At 44.6% G+C, this 18,985-nt stretch overlaps 2 protein-coding genes across 3 annotated transcripts; both read right to left on the reverse strand.

The window, feature by feature from the left end:
- Positions 1-45: 45 nt before the first annotated feature.
- Positions 46-8,050, reverse strand: cyyr1 (cysteine/tyrosine-rich 1). The gene is made up of 4 exons (XM_046382390.1): positions 7,591-8,050; positions 5,023-5,122; positions 3,559-3,719; positions 46-1,298 (listed from the first exon to the last, which is right to left on the reverse strand). Exons 1-4 carry the CDS (start codon positions 7,682-7,684, stop codon positions 1,165-1,167), a joined length of 489 nt encoding a protein of 162 aa, XP_046238346.1. The 5' UTR covers positions 7,685-8,050; the 3' UTR covers positions 46-1,164.
- A 1,571-nt stretch (positions 8,051-9,621) lies between these two features.
- Positions 9,622-17,763, reverse strand: adamts1 (ADAM metallopeptidase with thrombospondin type 1 motif, 1). 2 transcript variants are annotated; one of them, XR_006842645.1, is made up of 9 exons: positions 16,739-17,763; positions 15,483-15,823; positions 15,256-15,388; positions 14,683-15,140; positions 14,305-14,491; positions 13,869-14,047; positions 13,425-13,600; positions 11,698-13,315; positions 9,622-9,645 (listed from the first exon to the last, which is right to left on the reverse strand). XR_006842645.1 is itself a non-coding variant. In XM_046382326.1 (8 exons), exons 1-8 carry the CDS (start codon positions 17,361-17,363, stop codon positions 12,580-12,582), a joined length of 2,835 nt encoding a protein of 944 aa, XP_046238282.1. In that variant the 5' UTR covers positions 17,364-17,763; the 3' UTR covers positions 11,410-12,579. The 2 variants fall into 2 exon arrangements, 1 of the variants encoding a protein (XP_046238282.1); XM_046382326.1 differs by lacking the exon at positions 9,622-9,645 and having other exon boundaries at positions 11,410-13,315.
- Positions 17,764-18,985: the final 1,222 nt, after the last annotated feature.

An 18,985-nucleotide genomic window follows, 5' to 3' on the forward strand; every position in this document is an offset into this window, starting at 1 on the left:
TATTTTGATTACTCACATGAAGTAATGATGACTGTACAAGCGTCGTTCATACTTCAGAAACGTTTTAATCACATTATTTAATTTACAACACAGCCATTGAAACAGTAAGAAAACATTTCTTTTAAACCTGACACATTATTATTAATACAATTAAAATCCCTTCCAATATTCACAGTCATCCATCACAGGCTTCAGTCATGGCATAGTGAGGTCAATCCACTTTAGATTACAAACCTTAGTTATCCTACAGCTGCGATTCAAATGATGAATGCTTCGTAATGTTCACAAATATCACGAAGGCAAAATGATTTACTGTATTTTTTCCATTACAAAATGGAATCCACTTTGGTTCAAATGAATGTCAGGACAGGACTCCCAGCTTAGTTTCACACATTTTTTTTTCAAGTAAGGCAATAAAAACCAGTTCATTAAAAAGATCACAGTCCTCTCAAGTTGTCCACATCATTAGGGCAGAATTATTATGCATTCTATTCAAGTCTTTGTGTCTACACATGACAGGTCCTGACCTGACTTGTTTAAAACAGCTTTAATCATCAACCTCCACATCAGTTACCGACATAAATCAAGTATTGAAAAAAATGAAGGGGTGGGGTGGGGCAGATAACTTTCAATAAAAGCAGAGTCTACACATTGTGTCCTGGAAAGACTCTTCTCCTCCGGTGATGTGAGGTCCTCCTCCATGCTGACAAAAGTGGTCTTCACCTTCATCAAAGCGGTGCGGTGCCTTTGATGTGCACAGCCGGGAATCGGTCAGGATACTGGTTATTAACGGGGGAAAAGTACCAGCTGCAGGCTAGCAGGGTTGCTAACAGTTAACTTTGGGCGTGTTCCGGCATTCTCTTGATCGGCGTTGTGCTAAATTGTTATTTATTTACCCACCATTTGGTCCAGATTGCAAAGCAGCAAGAATGCAGTGACATTTACACCCTTTAGGTGCATAGCTGGGAATTCTGGCCTGCTGAACAATATTGCATTGGGTCACCCTTTATTCTAACAAAATATGCACATTTGTGGGAGCTCCTTATGCTGATGTTATCCCCACTGCTTTAGATGCCACAGATGCACAGCCACGTCCAGGACTGGAAAACCGGGCCATGAGCGTTTCCTTTGAGCTGGACTGTCGATGATCTGTGCTGCAGGGACTCACTTGCGAGTGCAGCCAGGATAAGGCGGAGGGGGGGAGTAGTTGGCTGGCCGAGGCTGAGTTGGGGTGTAAGGCGGGGGGTGCAGCGAGGGAGGGTACATCTCATAATCATATGTGTACGGAGGCGGAGGACCTGAGTTCAAGAGAAAGAAATAAAGAAGGATTAGTTTAGCGGGAAGGTCAAAATCATTTATTTCCTCCATAATTAAACTTCACACGTTAGAAGATAAATGAGGAAACCTGCCCCTATTTTACAAGGAGTTTAATGGGACAGTTGCACCCTCTAGTGGCTGAATGACAGAACTGCACCCTCTGCAGAGAGGTACCTGGACTAATGGGGAAGATCAAAAATATGGCAGCAAAAAGTCCTTTTGTTGACCACAACTACATCAATCTCACTAGGGAAACTTACATTATTCACTGAAACATCAAAGCAGCAGACATGAAAGGAGAGATGAATGGAGTTAGTCAAGCCAGACTCCAAGCCAAAGGGTTGCGTCAGCTGAACCTCACATTTCTCACACTATCAGTATTAATATCTTTCAGTCGAACGTGTTACAGGATGGGCTTTATTTTAAAATGTCCAGCGCTGATCTGAAAAAAAGATGTTTTGCCAGATTGAGAATTTGCAAGATGAGGAAACCAGAAACGTAATATTTTACATCTTTTACCAAAAAGCAACTAGTGAAACCACAGAGTTAATCAAGATTACACTAACTCATCTTTGTGCCAAACGGAGCAGGAAAATGACAGCACAACAACCCCTAACATCCTTTATCAAGACTCAAAAGATAATTCATATCACTATAGCTGCATACAAGTGCATTCATACTGCATGGCTTTGTGTGTTTGAGCAACATGTTTATTATGAAACACGATCGGGACTGCAGGGCAGAGCAAACACAGTGTCGGTCCACTGTAGCATGAAGGCGATACATCGAGGAGAATGAAACGGGATGAATAAATGATAAGCCCCAGAAGAAAAAAAAAGAAAAAAAGAACAGGATTCCAGTGCTGGAGAGAGAGTCACAGGGTACAGACTCAGACATGGAGACCATGTACCTGAGAGTACAATATGGGAACATTGTTGCAGGAACAGGGTGTAACAGATATCACACAGAGAGAGTACAGGGGAGAAATCGTGCTCGTGCAGGAGGTATGGCAAATTAGGTGAATGTCTGTGAATTTCAAAAGGACGGTTATGTGAATTAAATCACTGAGCTTCAGGCTAAGTAGTTTCGAAACCTTTATTTTGTGGAAAGAATTAGCCCGTTCCTTGTGTTACTAGAGGAAGGGAGCTTGAGGGCAAAGTAGATCACATAACACCAGTTATTTTATTCTTTTTTACGTCTGCTCTTTTCAGATGCTGTCGTCTAAGGACAGGCAGTGGACCACTGTGTCAATACCAATCATTCTCTGATTAGTAACACTATTTAAGCCAGTTCTTTATCAAAATTAAAGTCCCCCTCTACTCTAATATGTGCTTTTCTTCCTGTTCCTACAGTTGAATGTTCCACAGTGAAGAATGGAGCAGGGTCTGAAACCGTACTTTCTTCTGGCTTGTGCCTATTAAGTGTGAGTGACAAGTTAGAGAACCATTTCCTAATGTGTCACGCTTTTAAAAAAAGTTTGAAAGGAAGGGATAATGTCTGACAAAGCGGCTGTCGGTGTGGCCTGACCATCGTCCATTAATTCCCTGTTATGGACACCTTGAAGAGCATTATCCTGCATATACCACAGCGGCAGGAGATATTTCTACTATGGTGGTCTGACTCGGCTCTGAGCTAGAACCCTAATGTTATGCTAGCATGATTCAAAGTCAGTAACAAACAGTAAATATAATGTGACTGTATGTTTGACAACAAGACTATCTATCCAGCTGTGTCAACAAACAACAACAAATGACAGTTCAGGTGTGCCGTCGGCCGCAGCCTGAAGCAGCGAGATGAATAGTGAATGGGATGAGAAACGATCTTTTCTATGGTGAAAAAGTACAAAGTAAGTTCAGGGAGGCAGTGTAGGCTGGTGCAGCTCGTGTGTTACTGTCGCCATCTTGTGGTGAAGATGACGCACTGCAGGGCTGCATCCAGTGTTAATACTCATATTTTCTTTCTTTACATGTAATGTAGTTCTAATGTCAAACAGACTGTTTCACTGGAACTGCTTAGCATGCATCAATTATCAGGAAGTAATTGACACCCTGTGGCCGATCAAAATCCAGTATTCACCCAGACTGTGGTATAAGCTTTGTTAACATTAAAAAATTAATAAATAAAGAATAAATTAACAAGCAATTATTAATGGCAAGATTTTAAAAAATTCTTTTGGTTTCTTTTTGTGCCCTGTGTGTGTGTGAGTGAGAAAGAGAAAGACCCTCGTGGACCCACACCCACCTGGGTAGCCCTGGGTCACAGTGTTGATGTAGGAGGTGCTGAACACGCCGACCCGTGCGCCTCGCCCATTCTTCATGCACATACACACGCACAGGAACAAGGCCGCCACCGCCCCCATCAGGAACACCACACCGAAAACGATACCGGAGATGGCAGTGCCCCTGGAACACACACACACACATACATACATGCACAATGTGAGCCACCCAGTCAAATGTGATAGGAGGCAGCTGTCTCAAACACACACACACTACCAACACTTTTAAGTTGCTGCCATGGAGATGGACTGCAGCATCTGATGTAAGTCAGCTGTGTGATGTGTGGGTGCGCTGTGCGTGTGACAGTGTGACAAAGTGTGTGATCGTTGGTGTGTTCACTGCAGAGGTTTCTGTGCACTGGAGCTTCAAAATAGGAAAAAAAAACAACACACTCATCATTCACAGGTTTGTTATGTCTTCGTAGTCAGCGTTGGTCAGCAAGTCAGATTCAGTCCTGGTCTCTTTTGAGAGCAGCTAATTCTCACTTTTCCCGAGTCATTCAAGAGGTTGCATTAAGGATATTAATGCCAGTAGACAGTCTTACAACCAGATATTACAAACGCACCACGACTGTGAAAACTGTCAAGTAAACAAAAAGCTTAAAGCTGAAAGTGTTGAAGCAGCTGTGCTGGATCAAGGCGGGCACAGGGTCAGAGGTCAGATCCTCTGGTGGGTCTCCCGCATGTTAAAAAGACAGCTGGCGTGGGAGTTAGTCGCTCTCGGTTTGAATCCACACACCCAGAAGTGCGCTAAACGTACAGCTGTGTGTGAAGTTAATCCGGAAAAGGTTCAAAGAAAGTTTAATGGCCGCTAGCGAAAAACATTTGGTGAACAGCCTGGTTGTGCAGACACGGGAGTTAGACTAAACGCTTCAGTTCTCTTGCTGTGAATAGTGAATCACACCAGACATGTGCCGTTTGTGCCATTTGTGTGTCGTTAGAGAGCTGAAGAAGTCTGAAATAGTGATGTGGTGAATGAAATTTAGTTTTCCTGCAAAAGCAAGGATGTTAATGCCCGAACAGCTGCACTGAGGCCTTGAGTCAGGCACTATTTTATCTTAATGAAAGTGTCCGACAACAAACAGAAATAGATCAATGACGACACCTGTTTTGTGATTCAGTCTTTTGCTGAACTTACAAGACATCGCAACACTTGAACACTGAATGGGCAAAATGATTAACTGAGGATAGTTTGAGCACAGACTCCATGGCTCCTGTAGTCCAAGGCTGGAACGTAAAAACTGCTCCATACCAACATAATCCAAGTCTCCAGAGATTCCAAATTGAATTGAAAACGTTACTTTACGCCACGCAAGGACGCATTTGAGCTTGTGTTAATGCTTTTAGGTTAGCAGCTCCAGTGAGTTTGGATTTTCTGGGTGAACTGTTCCTTTATTGTGCCATATTGTGCGCTCACAGTAACTTACGAGAGGACGTCCCCCACGTAGGCATAGTAGGAGCAGCAGAAAGGTGGCGATCCATCGCAGCAGTATTCTATACAGCCTTCACACTGGGCTTTACTGCCACCTGTAACACACACACACACACACACACACACACACACAGTGTAAGAGTGGTGTTAAATTTAAACACAACAGGGTCTTCAGTGGAATAATCCACTTTTTTTTTTATCTTAGCACTGGTGTATTTAAAACTGTTAAGAAGCCCTAAGTGTCCACTTACGATAAAAGAAGCCCTTAAAAGAAACTATTAAGTCAGGGAAAATTTTTTTTTGACCTTCCCTTCAATGAAAAAAAAAATAATAATAAAATAAAATAACTTGAACGGCATAATGAAACCTTTCATGAACTAACCTCAAAGCGCACGGCCCTCAACCGGCAGCCTCTATTTATACCTTCAAAAGACACATTTAAAAGCGCAAAGACAGTCGATTTATTATGGGCTCAGAGAAGCGGAGAGAAGCACTTGCTTGTTTTAACAAGACGCCATCAATACCTGTGGAGCATCTGGGGAAAAAAAAGAGCTCTGTGGAGAACTTGGGTTTTGTTCCTGAACTCACAAATAGACTCTAAGAGAGCTTAATGCTCCCATATAGCATATAATATAATACAATAAAATTGTTAGAAATGAGGAGGGTTGAGCTGATATAATCTGTCAATTGAATGATTAAATTCTCTAATTAATCCGTCATGAAAATAATTGTTAATTGCAACCCTAATAGCGATTAAGACTTTATTCCAATGGATCTTTACAAGACCATCAAATAAATTCAATTTAACTGAAACTGTGCCTTCAGGTTTTCCAACACAAGCTTAGACCTCATAGGGGGATGATACTCTGGAAGACCTTTGTCAAGTCTGGGAAAATAACCCAGATGATGTCATCAAGGTCATGTCACGGTGCATTTATGTGTCCCTCGAATGGTCCCATTTTCCCCAAGTGAGGAAGTCGTCGGTCTTCTGAGGTCGATGGGTTTCGTGAGCATTTAAATTGTGATGTGGAAACAGCTACAAAGAAGATGGGCTGTCTTTATAATGCTAAAAAAAACAACTTTTCTGACTTTTTCAATCTGCACGGCGACTAACATTCACAACCTCATATCGTATTACAAAATCCATGTGAGCCAAAAAACATTTGATACGCAACGAGTTTCTTTGGATGCAATTTGAGGACTGTTGATAGAAACACACAGTTGCATTGTGGGAAGCGTAGGAGCTGGTTTACCTGAGCTGCTGCTTTGACGTCTTATGAATCTCCCAACTTTATGGGAGTGCAGTACATCACACACACACACACACCTTTAATATTCACACAGAGAGCTGTTCAGGGACTGAGTGTGAAAACTGCATGACGGACACCGAATCGTGAGCCACAGAGATCCGGCAGCTGAATTAATTACTTTTTGAGTGGGAGGTCATTAAAATGGGACACCGAATGACTGCGTGACGTGCGGACTGCGTAGGGCCGGGTCAAAATTAAGCTGATTTAAGAGCCAAAATTTACCACTCGTGTATCCACACAATTCATGATCCAGCAGGATCATTTTGTATGCTTATCCATGCTGGGAGCAGACACTTGCAGGATCTATTGCATGCATTTTTGTGTGTGATAAATGTTGTTCATTACCCCCACCCCACCCCAACCTCTTCCTGCTCAGCCAAAAGCCTCCATATTCAAAAGCATTGTACACACAGCTGTGCCTCTCTTGTGTGCTCGTCTCAACCTGCTGCCACAACACGAGCCCTTTTCATCCCCCCACCCCAACCTCACGTTGAGCTTGGCCATGTTTGCGTTCTTCGCCGTCGCATTCGGAGGCCTCTTCACAATCTGGAGCACGTCGACACACACTTCAAACGAAGGCCACTGCAAAGAAAACACACTCTGTGCGTGTGTGTGTGTGTGTGTGTGTCTTTCCTTATAGGATCTGCTTTCTCTCAGCAATCACTCACACTCAAATGATGTCTGCCTGAGGGGCATGTGTGCACTTTTCCCAGCAAGGGTGTTCATACAGAAAGACTTTTGATGCTTTTCTCAAAAGAACTCGCACAAAACTGAGTGTCTCTAATGTCATCCCATCTTTTCTTTCTTTTTAGTTTCACACTACATCCCTTCCTTAAAAAGGCCTGTGACACTTCCATGTGAATGCCCTGCACTGAAGTCCCTCCAGCAGACTTGTGGTGCTGCTCTGTGTGGGTGGTCCTCAGAGGTCCTGGCTCCTGTCTCTCCACACGCTGGGAGATAATGGCACCATGTCCTTTACCCCCACCTTTCTCTCTCTCTCTCTCTCTCACACACACACACACACACACACACACTAGTCCTCTTCCCTCTCCCTCCCTCCCCCCAGCACTGTAACGCAGGCTTGACTCAGATTAAAAGTTTTCACATTTAAGTCTGCAGTCAATTTGAGAGAATAACGTATTTAAATTGCTAGCTGACTCTGGTTTCCCCAACACTTTTTAGAGGCAGTGGTAAACATTCGTCTGCTCGAAATGGGTGGAAAGACCGTTTCAAGTGACTGAACAAAAACTCACCGGTGAATAAACAAAGTAGCAGCGAGTTCCTCAACAGTTTCCATCTCACGGACTGGGTCGTCCACCTCCTCCTTGTCCTCCAGGGGTTTTCCATGACCCTTCGGTCCTCCGTGCGCCCACTTTACTGGGCCGCTTTTATTTTCTTAATTAATGACGGAAGACAACAAAAGGCGCTTCTCTCCGGTGTTTGTAGCAGTCACCTATTTGGCTCTTCCAGGAGCATTGTTGTGTCCCCACCCGCCTTCCCCGAAGACAGCAGCCAACTGCTCCTTAAAGACTTCGGGTTATTTCAGTATTTCCCCCCCACCCTCTCCTCTCCAAAAGTAAAGCCCCGCTTGTTTCCTCCTCCACGTGTGAGCGTCTTCTCTGTCGTCTCTGTCCGTGCTGTTCCCACACCTCTAACGGCCTGCTGAGCTTTTTATTCCCCTCGCCTCTCCTCCCCCACCGTCCCCCGTTTGCTTAAATTACCCTGTTGAGTTTACACCAGAGAGGGAGAGAGCGAGAGCGGTTTGAAGTGCGCCATCATACAGAAAGGACTTCTGGTGGATATTTTCAAAATAAGACTCTAATCGATGGCTTTTATTAGCACAATCACTTGTTTATGTCTATATCACTTTATTTGGATTGCTATTATGTTTCACTCCCTCATGTATTTTTGCTTGAAAATGTTTTTTATTTCTTCTTTTCTTCGTATTTATAGGCCTATTGTTTTCGTCTTTTACATTTTCTCCTGGTTTTTCTCTATTAATTATTTTGTTCCTTCTACTACAAACTTTTGCCAGTGATAAAAATGTTTATATTCGTTGATAAGATTTTTTTCTAAGTTTTAATTTATTCATTTATGTGAACTGTGATAATGAAGAGTATCATCACAACGGTATTTCAACATTTTCAACAAGTACCACAACTAGTAAGCTAGGCCCAGTTTAGATGAACCAGGTGGATCTGTTACCTACCTCAAGATAACACAATAATTAGCTTCTTACGATACACAGCATAAAAATATTTACAATTTCTTCCACTTTAATTTGCTTTTAAACGGCTTTAAATCATATTTTTAGTGTTAACGGTCTGATTTAATGGGTTTTAAATCCAACCACTTTTATTTTGAAGACACAAATACCACATTTCCGGCCTTTTTCTTGTTATTTTTGCTAAACTGAACGCAGCAAGATAAAAAAACGTCCGTGGATGGGTTTGTACATATGTGTGCGCATGTGCGCGTAGTCAGCCTGCTTTTCCAGACTACCTGGCGGCCTTCTGCTTCACATGCAGCTCTCACATCACGACCTCTTTTGTGATGGAAGAACAATCAAACTGTAATGACCCAAGGCGGCTCAGCACGCCGCTTCACACCTGTGTGACAACACCTTTTGTGACTCAGGGCTATTTTCAGAACCAAAACAACACGAGCCTCCCTTTTTTTGTTTAGTTTAAATCAGCCCCGGAGCCATTGTGCCAGATATAGGTTAATATAAAAACCTCATCCATTTAACATTAATTTCATGAGTCAAAAATACTCAGACGTGGTAAGATTACAAAGAGTTGTAGTTCTTGCCCCAGCAAAGTGAGAGTGGTGTTGGTGGTGGGGTACCCAGCATTAAATGGGGCAGAGAGGGCCATGATAGTATACAAGGGCTGAAAACAGAAAGTTTTAATTCATTGTAACTCCCTTTGCATAGCTTGTTCAACTGTTGGAGACTGTTGTGCTGTTATGCATAAAATATCGTTTCAAGACATGCATTCTCTCATTAATCTGTTTGCATGGTGCATATTCTGACATTAACATGCTGAACCGGTCTTGGTATTCTAGCACCTGTACCCATTTTGTAGCGAGGGGGGAGGAACTGTGGGTTAATTGGGGCCTGGTTGGGGGTCGTTTTTGCCAGAGGCGTCCAAAAAGCAGGGCAGAAGTTTTTCTAAACTTGTAGAGGATAACATGCTTGTCAAGCAGCGTGTAAGAAAGAAATGTAGGATACCCTTAAACCTTTAGACAAAAAAGGGCAGCAGTAGACCCCCCCCCCCCCCCCCCCCCACACACACACACACACACACCTCCCTCTGTGCTGGGAATACTTTAACATGCCACTTGTGCTAACCTGTAGAGACTAACTACAGTCATAAAACTGATAATTAAAGAGGTAAATTATAGCTCTGCAAAAGCCCCTGGAAGGCTGAGAACTTTAAAATTCACTGTTCCAAAATAGTGGTGCATTAAAGGAGAATATAATCTTGCTCTGACAAAATTATAACCGCATCATGGATTAAAGATATTAAGCAGTCTTGTTTGTTTTAAGGCTAAATACGTCTCAACCAGACAGCAGCAAGCTCGGAGTCCTGACTGCATGTGTAAAGTATGTCAAAAATAACGACAATAAAAGTTGATTTTCTTGATAAAACTTAATTAGGAGATTTTATCTGTAAGTGATACATGTGTGCAATGTTTTGCCTGGATTCAATGCACAGGCCTGTAGAAACTCTTAGTCATAGCGGATTTAGATTTTGAAACTCGAATACTGTTTCTTTTGGAGTTTTCAAGGGTGGCAAAAGGATGAAGATAATTCCGTTTCGGAAATGCCACCCACATTGAGCAGCGATGATTCATAATGCCTTCCAGATGTTTCTTGTAAGATGTAATGATGTGACGCTGTGACATGAAAAAACAAGCAGGTTAAAAAGAATTGCAGGCATACGTATTAATGATGACATTTTCCTTCTTTGTCACTAGTAAAATCTGAAAAAAACAACAACAACAACAAAAAAAACATGCTGTATACACCCTCGCCTACAGCAGTTGTTTAGGTTTACAGAGTCTAGCGACTCATTTTGCCATTACACAGATTACAGAGATGGCCAATCTCCTTCTTAACCGTCGATAATTACAGGATAATGATTTCCTTTGTGCTGCAGTGGGAGCCGTCAAGGCGGGAGATCATCTTCCTCAGGGCCCAACAGGAAGTGCCAGACAGGCTCCAGCTTTTAGTGACAGTATTGAGGTATTCTTTGGTCACAGCTGGGGTGCAGAAAGTTCAGGGGAGATGCTTGAGCTAAGGGAACTTAAAGCTACAATAGTATAAAAGAGAAAAAAGCGGGGATTCAATCAAAACTTCCTAAAGATTATTTCTTCTTTAACATATTCAAAGAAAAGATATATTAACCCCTGCTGGTGACTGACAGTAAGAGGAGTTTTGCTGTAGCTCATTGGATTTACAACACATACAGTGCAAAACTGCAAGGCTTATTAGCTCGCCAGTCAATTTTAGACTCAAGTCTAGGCTACAACCTGACAAAATGGGCAAGTACCCCATTGCACCAGATGGCGAAAGCCCTAAAAAAGTTATTAGGTGCCCACAAGTTTGATTTTGTCCTTTAGCAGAAAAGACTTGACTGCCCCTTTCATAGAGACTGTGGGGGGAATTGGGTAAATTGGATGACACTTTGAAAATACTCCCATCTAGTGGACAAAATCTGAATTACAGATAAAGAAACTTCACCAGAATCCCTTCACCAGATTTTGTTTGTGCGTCTGTGGGTTTGTATTGGTGTCTGTGAGAGTTTCGGTTTTGAACCATCAGAGTGAGGACATTTGTACACTCTGGGGACATTTTGGCCTGGCCCTTACTACTTCAAAGGAATGCTTGATGTTTAAGACTTGGTTAAGTTTTATGGGTATCGCTGGTGATGGAGTTAGGCATTTTGTGATGGTTACTTTTTAATGGATAGGATCAAGGAATACATTTCATAAATGAGGATCCTCACAGACAATTAAATCAGTGCAGCAGCCAACACCAGACAGAAAAACCACTCTTGACACATCAGTTGCACAAGTCAATGTGATACTTTATTCACGAACCTAGGACCATATATATAAAACACTGTATAAATACTCTATATATTCTACTCCCTTCTGTGATCTCAATAACAAATAAAAAATAATATTAAAAAAGCCACATGATTATATTTAACAGGCTGTACAAAAATAAATAATGTTTGGATATTCTGTACAAAAGAAAAAGACAGAAAAAAAAACAAGGTGCCTTCGTGGAAGGCAGGAGAGACTTACTTATGAAGTAGTAGCAGGAGACAAGTCCCTCTTTACATCTCCACACACACACACACTCACACACACTCACACTCCTCTTTGGTCTCTTAAGAATTCCCTCATTGAAGGCTGTGTAGTTGAGGGCAAATTATGGCTAAAGGATAAAGTACTGTGTACTGAGGCATCTAGAGAGAACTGGGTGTTAAAATGTGCCGCTGGCAAAAACAAAGATGAAGTGCTACAGGTTTGTGATAAATAAACGTAGACTGGCAAGTTTGAACATAAACAATATGACTATTAGTTATCTTATTTTCCATACCTGATGGGGTGAGCAAGTAGAATATGACCTATTCTCTTACATTTGTTTCTTTATATACTCTGCAATAACTTCCCCTACCCCAACCCTTACGTGTGTGTCCAGCCCAGCTTGGACAAACATATAAATGCATTAAGAAAATTCGACACACACAAACACACACACACACACACACACACACACAGTGTCATGCACACACAGTCTCAGACTCACAAACACACAGAAGCCTGACATTGTCATGGTAAGCAGCATGCTCCTTTAGCAAATCAGGGATGTCCATGCTTTCCTCTCATTGGCAGCAAAATGTGCCACAGTGTGCTGACATCAGACAGACAGCAAGCTATAATCTGTCTTTATTGCTGCAACTATGTGGCAGTGTCATTGCTGGCCAATGTGTGTCCTCAAAATGGTTGGAAGGAATGGGTAAAAGTTGGCCTTTACATTCACAGTCACTGTGGATCCACTGACACGTGAGACTGTTAGACTACCTGGAACCCATGAAATCATGCAGCACTCTTGCTCTGGATGTAAACATTCATCGGCCCCTCACACTTGCCCGTGTGAAAAGGGGGAAGATCAGAGTCTTCATGTGACATCTCTCTGAAAGCTATGTTTGTTTTGTTTGCAGTTCTTAACAGGGACCCTGATTGCACAGTTCCAGCAGGGGTCGCGGCCGGTCTTTGGAGTCACAGCTGTCATGGCTTAGCGTGCGCCCATCAGCGCCGATGCAGCGGAGTTGGCGTTTGCGAAAGCCTCGGCCACATGTCTTGGAGCATACCGACCATTCACCGAGAAGCCAGGAGGGACAGGGCTGGGTGGCGCAGGACCGTGAGGCTAAGGGGCGCAGCTCCTCTGGGCAATCCCTGGATGGATGACCCTGGGAATCTAAACACACAACCTCTCTCTGCTGCACACCTCCTCCACAGGTCTGGGAGCATGGACCCCACTCTCTCAGGGTCCACTCAGCTCCGCCCACCTCTCGGATGGCATTGATGGACTGACGGCGACCTCCGTTGTTGTTGGAAGCAGCGTTGTTGGGTCTCGGTGCAAAGTAGCTGTACTTTACCCGGGGCCTTGGGGCTTCCCCCACTGACAGCACCTGGATGGTGAGGGACTCAGGAAGTGGGGAGAAGCTGCGGATGCGCTCCAAGGTGGCAGAGGAGCCGCTGTATCGCAACAGCGCCCCTCGCAAGGTGATGTCAGTCTCCATCGTCATCAGCTTGTAATCACCATTTAACAGATAGGTCCCATCCTGGCGACGTACGGCCAAGTAGCTGTTGTCATGACGACCATTGCCTGGGGCACGTTGCTTGATGTCCAGGTGGGTGGCACCAGCAGGGATAGTTACAACATCCTGATAACCAGGCCTGAAACAGAGACAGACAGGAGGGGGTCAGACTCAGCCATCAAAATTATCTTGACATACATGCTATAAGGTTTCAGTTTTCATTATAAAACATTGTGCTAGATGTTTACCTGGCACGTTCCAGGGAGCCAGACACCTTCTTGCAGGTAGAGCCATCTCCACCGCACACACCGCACTTATCGAAGCGCCGGTTAGAGCCGATGATACGATCACATCCAGCCTTGACGCACTGGCCTTGAACACAAACTGTGGTGGAGTCCGGGCTGCAGGGTGTGCCATCGGCCACCTGGGGGTAGCAGAGAAACACAGATGGAATTTTAGGCTAAATGTCTGCTAAAACTGTTACATAAGTGTGAGTCAAAAGGTGAAAAGTAAAAGTCTTTTCCCCAACAAGACAGTAGCCTAGGGGCTAAGAGAAACAACAATAGCTGATCCTTCACCCTGCATGTCTGCACAAGTAAGATGACTGTTATGCACTAAATCAAGACCCTGAAAATGTTGTAACACCATTCTGAAAAAAATAAAAAAAATCAATAAAATCTAGTAACCCTCACCTTAGATTTGAGGACAAAGAAGTATCCAGTCCCCTTGGCCCGGCACACCAGCTTGCAGCGGTCTTTGGGAGAAATTCCAGCATACTTGGGCACCCACTCAACACCCTCGCCTGAACCCAGCGACACTTGGGCTGACATGTCGTTGTGGGCCAAGCACTGTTCCTCTCGGAATGACAGGCCTGAGAAAGAGACACAGAGAGGTTAGATTTACTGCTTGTTCAGCCCGTCTAGCATCGCTAACTTTCACACCAATGTGTGACGCACATCAAAACATGACTTCTGCTTTCAAGACTTTTTCTTTGCAAACCTGTGCCAGAGTTTGGTGCTATATCGTTTTATTTCCATGGAATAAACTTCCGAGAAAAGAGTTCAGAACAATTCCCTTAATGTATCCATTATGAATTGTTTTTTATGTGATTAAAAAAAGATCTCTTACCATTGGTATCAGGGCAGGTCTCCGTGTTACAGGAGCGGTACTGGATCCTCTTGCCCTCACAGTACTTCCCCCCGTTCTTGGGCACGGGATTGTCACAGGAACGGAAAGAATACTGCACTCCTCCACCACAGGTCCGAGAGCAGTCTCCCCAGGGACCCCACACTCCCCAGCCACCATTGACGGGAGTCTGAAAGCACCAGAGACGTGGCAATTACAATTTTGAACTGGGTTGGAATTTGATGATTGAGTTAAAACATCAATTGCTCCAACTGCAGTCAAAGCAGACTACACATCATACTGCAAGATATTAACTATATTTGAATCATGCAGTATTTTGGGAGTATTTTGAAATGGAATTGGACTGGGTGTCGTTCCTACCTGGTGTTTGGCAGCTTGGCTCTTAGTGAGACACTGTCCAGCCACGCAGTAGCTGTCATGCCCGCATGGTGTTCCATCAGCCCAGGGGAAGTTTTTAGTCTGGCACACCAGCAAACCATTGGATGTAGTCACAGTGCACCACAGAGCCGCACACGTGGTACTCAGGTCAGGGCAGTGCTGGGAGTCTTCGCCAAAGGTCAGCCGACACTGATGGTTGGCATCATAGACAGTCCCAGGCAGGGGCTGGGGCAGAGGCTGAGGTTTGACTGGTTTATCCAGCAAGCACTGACCATGGCCGTTATCCAGGAAGGTGGTGACCATGAGTGCGGAGCAGGGGGACCATGGCTGCTGCTGATCCAGGTTGGACAGAGTGGAGGCCATCATGTGGGAGCCCCAGTGGGCACCGTTGACTCCAGAGCACAGCTGGGCATCATCATGAGGCATGTTGAAGACATGGCCTGCAGGACAGAGAAGAAATAAGAGTTCTTTAAGAACCTCTGGTGTAAGTAGCGTATGTGACTCATCACATTTCAATGGTCTTTTACCCTCAAGAACATGGGTTTTTCTTCTTACCCAGTTCATGTGCCACAGTAAATGCTGCTTGCAGTCCATCATCCTCAATAATTGAGCAGCTTCTGTCAGGGTCACACACTGTGCCAACATCTGCCATGCCCAGAGTATCACAAGAGTGAGCACCACAGAGGTCCTACAGAGGCAGCGAGAGAGAGAACAAGGTTATTGTTTGAACGTTGTTAAACTGTGATTTTAACACACTTCTTATTATTCCCACTCCAACGTACCGTCCTGGTGAAGAGCACTGCGGTGTCGTAATGCTCAGGGTGGCGGTCGCTTGGTGGGTTGTGTTGTCGCTGCCACTGGCAGAAGTTGCGGAGAGTCATGGCGGCATTTGATGACACCTGAGGGCCTCGTTCCTCCTCGTACACCACCAGCAGTTTCACCACAGCCAGGCTGATGGAGTTGTGAATGCTGGGGTGGCGATACAGGCGGGATGCCACTGCCATGATGGTCAGCAGGTACGGTTTGAGTCCGGCTCCGTGGAACTCAGCCATGGACTGGTCGGCCACCAGCATGATCTCCAGGTAGCGAGGGGTAGAAACAAAACGCCTGGTCCTGTGATGGGCTGAGGGGAGAGAAGAGAGAAACAGAGAGAGGTCAGATCAAACTCGGTTCACAGGTCATGTGACATTCGTTGTTTTTTTATAACACTCCGCACATTGCAAAACTCGGCCAGTGTTCTACATAGCAGATACAAAAGCTATTTTATCCAGGGGGATAGAGGCTCCAAAGAGAGCTCCGGATGTGCCTGGAGGAGCCTGGCTGTGACTCAGCGTCACACCACCGTCGGCTCCTCCTCCTATGGGTCCACATTCCTACAATGACCTTCTCTGGTGGAAAATCATGCGAGTGAGAGAGGGCGAAAGGAGAAAATCCTTTGACGGGGGAAAAATGTCTGCCGGTGCGAGTTGTACCAGGAGGCGAGTTTAGTCTCAGCACTGCCGGGCTCTGGCTGGTCCCAACCCCGCTGCTCCCCTCCCCTTCCTCCGTCACTGCTCCTCCTGTTTCCCGTTGGAGAAGTTTGCCCTCCCCGCCCCTCTCCCCTCCTCCCCTCCTCCCCTTTCCTCATCTCTGGCAGTGCGTAGCCGCTGTCAAAAAGGTAGCTGAGTCCACTGCGCACGCTGCGCACCCTGGCACACGCACAACTCCAGCTGACATGCGTTTACTCTGCATTTTCGCTATAGCCACTGTCTTATATATAATATAATATAATATAATATAATATAATATAATATAATATAATATAATATAATATAATATAATATAATATAATATAATATAATATAATATAATATAATATAATATAATTTCAGTCAGATGTTGTTAAGCAGAATATATTTCATGGTATTGTATTGCTTAAATAAATTACTTTTTCCTTTCCTTAGTGAATTGTGTGGTTGCTGTTCTTATAATTTAGTATTAGTATATTATAAAAAGCAATAGTGTATAAAATGAGCACAGTATCTCTATAGAGCCTTACCTGTCTGGTCTGCGGTGGTGGCTCCGTGCCCGGCTTCTTTCTCCAGGTTCTTTGGCACCCGCGCTTCGTCCTCGTTGACCCCGCACTTGGTGCTCCCCTCCTCAGCCAAAGCTGCCCGACCTCTCCGGCGGATCATGTGGACATCGTCCTCGGTGCCAAGGAAGTCACTCGTGTTAAGGGGCTGAATGAAGTACTCTTCACCCTGAAAGTAGAATCCGCCCCTGAGTCCGTGGCACAGATTGAGCGCAGCGGCAGAGTGTTCCTCTCCGTTCACGGTGCCAGAGAAGAAACAACCCGGCTCGGCTCCGTTCTTGGGTTCCTGTGTCGGTTCGGACTCGGGACTCCCCACAATGTGGAAGACAAAACCAGGCGCCAAGAAAGTCTGGTCAGGCTCTAGCTGCAAGACCAGCACCTTGCCAAACACGTCCAACCGGTACTGCCTCATCTCCGCCTCCTTCTCCCTCTCCTCTGCGGAGAGAGTCCGCCACGATTCGGTTTCGCTTTCCGACCGACCGGTCGGGTCCAGTCTGATCGGCACCACGGTGCTTTCCTCCCAGGCGCTGTTCGCTGCGCCGACGCGCATAGCGGCAATTATGCCAATGACAATGTGTAAAAACAACATCATTTCACTGAAATCCAACAAGTGGAAATAGGAACTGATAATAAAGTCTCTACGAAGAAGCAATTAAATCCTTTAAAAGTTTTTTTTTCCACTATAAGCTACCAACCCCAAGTCTTTTAACTTCCACAAAACTGTCCCCAAAATTACGCACAAAAACTAAAAAAGGATCAAATCCAGTGCAAAACTCATTCAAACTTATGTGCAGGTCTGATTTGCTGCAAAAGTCATTTCATTAAACGAAAATAAAAGCTTGATCTCTGCAGTAAATTCCAAAAGGTTTCTTTCTCTCCAAAACTCATCAGATGTCTCAGATTCTAGCTCTCTCTTTGAGTTAGAGGGCAAGTTTTTTCCCTCTGTTGGCCCGTTTAGTCAGGTCTCTGCTCTTGCCTTGCAGTCAGAACAGAGCCGATGCCTCTTTTATATCCTTCAGCTTCGGGACCACCCCCTTCCTCAGTGCACTTTGATCTGAGAGGGGCCAAATCCCGTGCGCAACGAAAACGCACCAACGACCAGGAGCGTTTCCATAATAATCAATCATTGTGGAGGAAAGAAAGCTTTGGACAGAGAGACATTTTCTTCTCCAAACTCTGCTTGTGTGTCGCAAGATGTACATACACACTCATAACCCATGAACATTATTACTCAATATATTCCATTGATATGTGTCATATAACCCAAATTATGGTTTCACCCAAAGAGCTTTACACGTACAATTAGTGTACATTATTCACAGTTGTAGTACTCTGTTTTCACTGAGCTACATACCGCTTATGAAATTCTTATTCCAACATAAATCAAGGTGACAGGCACCAGTGGCTGATGTGGAGCAGTGTTGTAGTGTCAGTGCAACTGGAGAAGGGAGATGGCAGCAGGTCGGGAATGGTAACCATATAGTGTTGGCCAAGGCTCCGGGAGCAGTACTCACCTTCCCCGTGCCAAGCCGGCTGTGGTGCACCGTGGCCGGGTTTCTCAGCTCAGCTCCGCGGGGAGAGGGAGCAGAGAGGGGCCGCTGAGGTCTTAAGGTGGAGCGGCTTCTCCATCGGGGCTGCCTCCCTGATCAAACCAAGGCAGGCAGAGCCCCTCTCCTCCGGCGTCTTACCCCGCCCGCCCGGGCTGTTCCCCACTCTCCAACAGACAGGAAGAGTTTACGCTGGAGTTTCATTAAAAATAACTGGCAAAGCAGAAATCCTATGATAAACTGTGCACCGAGGGACAGCACATATAAGTGAAACACTATTGACTGCAGAGGAAAGAAATGTTTACAATTCAGAATGTTCAGGGGAAAACTACTGAGGGAAGGTGAACTATCCTTCAATAGTTTGAAGGGTAGCATATAATCTAGATTATAAATATCTAAAAATAATGATCAGAATGTAAGAAAAGAATATATTAATATAACAATGATGGAGATTCAAATCTGGTGATGTTTCGTGAACCAGCGCATAACAATTTAGGTGGATTCATTTCCACTGCAGTGTGTAACTTTTGACTCACTGGGGCAAACATCATCAGTTACGCTTTCAAGAGGCGAATTATGGATGTCCACCTTAAATGCAACAGGTCAGGAAATGTGGATGCTTGCGATTTCATAATTTTCCAGTAGATGGTAGGCACGAGTTAAAGGC

Source organism: Scatophagus argus, chromosome 24 (assembly GCF_020382885.2).
Source record: "Scatophagus argus isolate fScaArg1 chromosome 24, fScaArg1.pri, whole genome shotgun sequence".
Lineage (NCBI taxonomy): Eukaryota > Metazoa > Chordata > Actinopteri > Scatophagidae > Scatophagus > Scatophagus argus.